General features: G+C 34.1%; 1 protein-coding gene across 1 annotated transcript; it reads right to left on the bottom strand.

Moving 5' to 3' along the window:
• Window positions 1-4970: 4970 nt before the first annotated feature.
• Window positions 4971-6243, bottom strand: LOC130089165 (uncharacterized). The gene is made up of 2 exons (XM_056256334.1): window positions 5300-6243; window positions 4971-5185 (listed from the first exon to the last, which is right to left on the bottom strand). The coding sequence occupies exons 1-2, from the start codon at window positions 5768-5770 to the stop codon at window positions 5012-5014; spliced, it is 645 nt and encodes a 214-aa protein (XP_056112309.1). The 5' UTR covers window positions 5771-6243; the 3' UTR covers window positions 4971-5011.
• Between the last annotated feature and the right edge of the window lie 1286 nt (window positions 6244-7529).

Genomic DNA, 7529 nt, shown 5'->3' with positions numbered 1-7529 from the left:
AAGGCATGAAGAAAAAAAATTAAAGGAAAAAACGTTTAAATATGTCATTTTGATGATCAAAGATGAGTTTAAAGGGATAAAATTATTGACTACAGGGGGACTTTAAGTAACTTCTGATCTTAGATCTGTTTTGGTCACTGTGGGTGAATCAGCGCCATCAGAAATATCCTGTCGCTTCTCTAAGAAAACTGATCAAACAGACGTGGAGGTGGACGGTTTGAAGGCAAGTTCAGGCGTGACACTGCATGTAAGATATGGACTGGTGCAGAGAAACAGAATGAGAAAGACGGGAGCTGATGCAGGGGTCAGCGGGGGTCTGTCTGGTTGTTGGTTTGTTGAAAGTCAATAAAATTTTCGCTGCAGGAGTTACAGCATCATGATAAGGAGAGCTCCAGACTGCTGTTTACTGATACAATGTATCAAATAGGCCTAGTAATTAAAACTAAATCAGACGCCTGAATGCACAAGCACTTATTTATATTGCTGCTGATCGGGGTGGATAATTTGTAATTATGTCATTTTTCAAAGCAGTTAAAAAAAAGTAAAACAAATTGCAACCTAAAATAGAACAAGTCAGACTGCCAAAAGAAAGAAAAAAATCAATACAGTTTTCCGGTAAACCATCTAAAAATGCTTAGAACAAGATATATTTAATAAAAAAAAAAAAAAAAAATAGAGACAGCTGATGCGAGCTTGACTAACATGACCTGCCAGAACTGACGCTAAGCTTGATTTTTTGGGTGAACTATCCCTTTAATTGTCCTCACCTGCACTGAAAAAAATGATACTTTGGACCAACCTAAAAAATTACTGTAATTTGTTACAACTAAATTTATTAGTCTTTCTCAAGCTATATTTTTTATTTGGTTTAAACTTTAATTTTTAATTTAATAGCAATCAAAATAGTTATTCTGCTCAACAAAAAGTTAAATGACTCCGAAGCAGTGTTAAAGTTAATGAGATAATTAAGTGATTAATTGAGTGATGATTGAGCATTATTGAAGACACCTGATGTTAACAAGCAGAATCACTGAAGGAGAAAAAAAATAAAAAATAAGTCACCGTTATGGTGATCAGTGTGTGTTTTAGTTGGACTCTTGACCCTTAAATCATTAACTTTTAATGTTGTTTGGCTGCTGACAGCCAGATAAACAACTTGAAAAGGTGATCTGATGGTGTTGGTTGAGTTTTAACATAATCATTATTTCACAATCATTTGACCTAAATCAACTCATATTGAGTCCCATTTAGGTTTACTTTATTAATTTTACCAGCACTGGCCTTGTTCAGCATAATATTTTTAGCCTTTTCAATGCAATCCAAATTATCAATTCAATAAAAAGAAAACTTCAAAACCACTTATGTTGGCACACACAGACATCAATAATTAGCATATGAATCTCAGCAATGGTGACAAACAGATCACCTCTGAACACAAGCTCATTATTTATTCATGCAGCAATGCATGCTGGGAGCCATGAATGAGTTTTGATTGGTGGCACCCAGAATGCACTGCAACATGCTTATTATTGTCACCATTGATGAGATTCACAGGCTGATTCTAGATGTCTGTGTGTCTAAAAACGAAATAGAATCAATAAATTATTTATTGTACATGAGACATGTTTAAAAAAAAATTTGGATTTCATTGTAAAAGGTAAAAATATTATGCTGTACAAGGCCAGTGCTGCTATAATTAATAAAGCAAACCTAAATTGGACTCAATATGAGTTCAGTGATTCAGGTCAAATGATTGTGAATCAGATCACCTATTCTAGTTGTTCATCTGGCTGTTATAACTCACGTACAGCAGGCAAACAACATCTAAAGTTAATGATTTAAGGGTCAAGAGCCCAACTAAAACACAGACTGATCTCCATAACGGTGACATAAAAATTCCGGTTTTCTCCTTCAGAGATTCTGCTTGTTAACATCAGATGTCTTCAATAATGCTCAATCATCACTCAATTAATCACTTAATTATCTCATTAATTATCTCATTAACTTTAACACCGCTTCAGTGTTACTTTAACTTTTTGTTGAGCAGAATAACTTGATTGATATTAAATTAAAATTTAAAGTTTAAACCAAATCAAAAATATAGCTTGAGAAAAAATAATAAATTTAGCTGTAACAAATTACAGTAATTTTTTTTAAGTTGGTCCAAAGTATATTTTTTTTGTGTTTGTTATTTGCTTTAAGGAAAACTGAACAAAACAGGTTTAAATCAGAAACTGTGATTTTCACTTTAGGCCAATATAAAAATGCACTTTAAATGAACTACACAGTATTTTCACTTTTTTCAGTGGGGAGTAAACATTATTATAAATACCCTAATACTACTTGACACCATTATACTACACAAAATAATAAAACAGGCAAGGTCACAACCTCAAGGTTGAGAATCTGTGCTTTAACCAACCTACATGAAATATATTTTTTGCTAGACTATTTTTAAATCGATTTGGTCTGAACTGACCTGTGCAGATTTAGTTTATTGATTTGTGTCATGCTGTCAAAGTCTGGCAGACTCATAAAATGCCATATCTGTGCACACCTATGAACACAGACACACAATATTCCCTTCAAAACTGTAAAAACAAATGAATGACAGAACTGCTCACTGTTCATCTCTGGACCAGGTGTTTTCGCAGATAAGACCTGAGGAGGTGTGAGAACACGAAAGCATAGGCCTAGATGAAAAAAAGATTTCTCAATCAAAGGTTCTGCAATGAGATTACTTATTAAAAAAAAAATCAGGACATGGCAGTATTGATCATTTTAGATATTCAGTTCAATATATAATAACAGTTATAGCCTAAAAATAGAGAGATGATGAAAATGGCATCATGCACATTATATTGAAAATACAAAGGAAATTAAACGTGGATACAGATTTTTTTATTTTAGAGTACCAGAAACATTCCCTCATTCCCAAGTAACTACGTCCTAATTAGTTATGTCCTCAAACAGAAGGTGAAGTATCCCTGTTCTAATTTAATCAAAGCCTGTTTCTAAACAGTAATTACAGCGATTAAGAAAATTAACTGTGTTTGAGGGGAAAAGGAAGAGGTTTTCTTCACTGCTCTCGGCTGATTACAAGCCACTTTTAGAGCTGACTGGCAGCCAAATGTTACACAGTTATTCCTGCACTGTAATTACTCAGAGTTAAAACCCACTGCTTTTGTACTGCATCCTCAAAATGGTGGAAATAATCACAGAGGTAAGCATAATGGCTTCTAATGGTCATAAAAATTGTTAAATAATAGATTAAGGATCAATACTTTGCTGGTTAGCATGGTTCAGTTAGCCCCTGCTGGTGGCAGTCATACCTACGCTCTCTGACTGTAAAGAACATCTTTCTCAATTACTTAAGTTAAGTATATCTAAGTGTATGTGTATATATCATCAGAGGAAGGATATATGAAATTAAATGAAATAAGTCTGATCTGAAATGATATATAGGCCTATGACGAAACAGCATGCCACATAGACAAACACAAGTGTTCCCCAACAAGATTTTAAATGATTGTGATCATAGTCTGACTAATAAATTCATCGTTGTAGTTCATAAGGACTCTTGAAAACTTATGAGAGTGCATGGTGGTAACTTCATCTCTGCTGTGTGTTTACAAGGAAAGAAAACGATTCCATGCGGTGTAAACAGTCTTAAAAAATACATGCAATATTTTTTTAGGACTTTAGGTTACTAATTAATGTACCTTATTTAAAAAAAAATAATAATAATCGTTGTGCAGCAGACAGGTTTTTGCATATCATAATTTTCAAGGAACTTTGGTGAATAAATTGTGCTTCTAATCTCTTACGTTCTAAGTAGCCCATGGTTTTTATGTTCAATGTACACCGGCTGGTGTGTGAGACTGGGATTTAGTTTGACAGGAACTTTCAGTGCCCCCTGCTGCCTTTAAATACTCACAAAAGTTTTTGAAGAACTCCTGGGGACTTGAGTCGGACAACTCTTTTACTGGATTACCGGCTAGATTCACGCAGGTGACACAACGCGTAGATAAAACATTCAAGACGTCTGGATTAGTGGATTCATATCATCATTTTGTTATCAAAGTACTTGAAATCTGCAGTGAAGAACTTTGAAACCCTACTGAAATGAATATGAGTAGCTATAACCTACCTGCAGATATTAGCTGCTAATAAAATAATCTTCTTTGACTGTTTGACACACTAAAAAGTTCACAAAAGCAGAAATCTGAAACTTCAAATTACAGATAAACACTTTGGAAAACTTTGAATGTGCCATTTTAGCGTTGATTATGCTAGATGAGCTATTTCACTTTGAAATTAGAAACTGGCATTAAAGTTTTCCTACATGTGATGCAACATAAATATATTTTTGCATGTCTGTATAAAATAAATGTTTTATTTTAAAATAAATATCAAATTACTTTTACATTCAATTTTATTCCTAAAAATTTCGGAAAAGCTGCAGTTTATAACACTTACATTTGACACCACTATAAAATCAAGAGTCTCTTCTCGTAGTTGAGTCTCTCTGCGTCCTCTCCAGTGGGTTTACACCATTTTGTTTGCAGCTCATCAACATAAATGTACACTCCATTTCATTCTGTTACGCTACAGGTTGCGATAGTAGCTAGTGCATTCCTCAGCCTCTTGAATTGAATTTTTTAGAGTGAGTAACATTACATATGCATTATATAACATAATTCTATAGGTTTGCATTGATTTGAATTACTTATTACATTTCACATCCACACTATCATCATAATATTTTATTTAATTCAGCCAGGAGGTCCATTTTAATTGAACACGTTTAGATATATCAAGACAGTACAGCAAAGGAAAAATAAACCACAGAGATATATTTGCGAACAATTTATCAAGTACAAATACACAGTGAATCCAGACAATGTTGTCAAAAGAGCAGACGCCACGCCACCCTAGAAATGACCCACCAAGTTGTTCCCTGTAACAATATTAATCTATGTGCATTTGTATGTAGATCACCCTGATGAGTTCAGACAGACCGCTGCAGTTCAACCTCTGAGCCGTAGACGACGGATAACTCTGATAGTTGTTTTAGTTTATCCTGCTTTTCCTGATGTTCCAGACATCTTGTTCTACAATCCCAACAGCTTACAGCAGCAATGACAACAACGCTGAGGGATACGAGCAGAACTAAAGCTGAAAACTAATAAAACACACAAAAATGTATATAAATTATTTTTATACGTAAATAAATATTAAGACTATAAAGCTGTATAAAACATTATCATTTTTATTTATATAAAACCAGTACACTCACCCTTGAGTAGAAAATGAGTTTTTCGGTCAGTTCTCGCAGGTCTGTTGCGTTCACTCCAGCGTCCTTCAGTCCAGTGGGTTTGCACCATTTTATCTGGAGTTCTTCATCCAAGATGTAATCTCCTTCCCAGTGTACCATGCCACAAGCGACATATTCCCCCTCAAACAACAACAGAAAGACCCACAATGAAGGTGGAATCAGACAAAGTAAAAAGAGCCCAGCACAATGAGAAGATGACCGTCTGCAAGGCCTTTGAATGAATATCATCACAGCCAGAGCCAGAAAAACAGGTCCAAGAAAGATGAAGCTGATCAGTGTCATGTTAAACCCAGGAGAACATGGGCAGGAAAATTCCCGATCCATCAACTTCTGCAGTCCAATTAACGCAAAGCAAAAATGCAATACACCGAAAGAAGCTGTGCTTCTTTCTAGTCTTTCTGGATTGTTTGAAAACAACCCAAGAAACACCATTTTTTTATGAACAAGGTGAAACAGCCCACTTTAAAGATCACTGGCTTACTTTAGATCCACTGAAGAACTGAGACCTTTTAAACAGAACAGAAAATTAATATCTGTTCACCGAACAATGTGTAGCAGCGGAACTCATATCCTACAGCAATTTAGGATCTTTATTATTAACTATTTGCAAGGTCATTTATCATACAATGAGACAAAGGACAATGAAAAAGGACAGTAGAAACTAATTATGGGAATAGGACTCAACTCCTTTCTTTTAGTAATTTAGATATGCTCCATTGAACAAAATTCTATGAAATTCATCAGAAGTAAATGAAATCTTGTTTGGCCAACAAAATGAAAACAAACAGCAAGTATTGTCCCATATCATGGCACATGACAATGCCATACAGCAAATATTTACACTAAATTTAGAGGACATTAGATTAAGTGTTACTGGCTTCTCACATTGAACAACTACAAAGGTTGCATAAACATAAGATATAAAACTGAATAAATATGTTATGTAGTACAAAATAAAACATAGTTGTACTATTAAAAAAAGAACCAGCTCAATCCAAGCTGTATTTTGACAATGCTAGCACAGTCTCAGTATAAAAAAAAAACTTTTTTTTTTTTTTTTATACTGAGACTGTGCTAGCATTGTCAAAATACAGCTTGGATTGCGCTGGTTCTTTTTTTAATAGTTCAACTATGTTTTTTTTTTCTAGATAAATCGCTAATAAAGTGATAACTATGTATGTAGGCTACATGTGTTGTTGATGCACATTCCCGTCACTGACTGAACATCTCGAGCATTTTAACGACTGTTTCACGCTTTTACCTCAATGTGAAATAATGTTCTCTCTGTTCATAATGTTCTCATTCATAAAGATGTTGTTTGGAAACTCTGAGTAAGGTAATACGAAGAGTTAAACATGTAATCTACTAAATCACATTATGCATTATACTGTTAAACAATAAATGAACTACAAGGCAAACAAAATAATAATTTGTACAGATTGTGGATCAGAGGAAACATTTCATGGTCCACTAGTTCAAAACGTAACTCACACACGAAAGACACGCAGCACCCCCAGTGGTGACCAGGGGAAGTACAACAATAGCCTTGTTATAATATTAGGTTATTTTACATAGCTAGCCTATAGTATTTAAGTAAAAAGTGTTTCAAGTGAATATTTTGTATTTAAAGCAGAACGATAATATTTATTGTCTGCCAGCAGTTATATTCTCAGACAACAAAACTCACTGAAACAAAAAAAACAAGAACAACAACAGAAATCAGTCTACTTTATTTGTGAACTTGTGTCTTACGCAACATATTCACACATGCCATATATATTTTTATATACCATGTGGTTGACAGGAGAGACAAGTGCTTGTTGTAACACTGGGCTTTTGTCACAATGTCAATAAGGTTTTGACTCAAAAGTCCAATTACACAGGACAAGGGTTTTCAAGTTTTTTTTTTTTTTCAAGGTTTACAAGTTTTTTTTCATAGTTATTTCTACCAGGTCTGGGAAAGTTTTCACCTGGCATATATTTTACATTTTTATTAAAAAAAAGTAAAAAAAGTAAAATAAAAAATACAATACTGGTTAGGTAAAATAGTGTCGGATTTACAAGTACCCCATGCACACCGTTTGACCATTTTAAACTTAAAATGACAAGAAAAAAAAACATAAAAAGGTATGGAAACTGACTAACTGCAATGCATTTTAATGGACGTGGAAGCAGAGAATGTCCGAGTGTA

The sequence above is a fragment of the Rhinichthys klamathensis genome, unplaced genomic scaffold, assembly GCF_029890125.1.
Source record: "Rhinichthys klamathensis goyatoka isolate OS25496 unplaced genomic scaffold, OSU_Roscu_1.1 h1tg000127l_1, whole genome shotgun sequence".
Taxonomy (NCBI): domain Eukaryota; kingdom Metazoa; phylum Chordata; class Actinopteri; order Cypriniformes; family Leuciscidae; genus Rhinichthys; species Rhinichthys klamathensis.
This window is presented reverse-complemented; position numbering and strand designations above follow the sequence as displayed.

Coding starts and splice junctions, on each gene's coding strand:
- LOC130089165 (XM_056256334.1), bottom strand. CDS start 5,770: ATGGTGTTTCTTGGGTTGTTTTCAAACAATCCAGAAAGACTAGAAAGA. Junction 5,186..5,299: donor AACTCATTTTCTACTCAAGG/GTGAGTGTACTG, acceptor GTGTTTTATTAG/TTTTCAGCTTTAGTTCTGCT.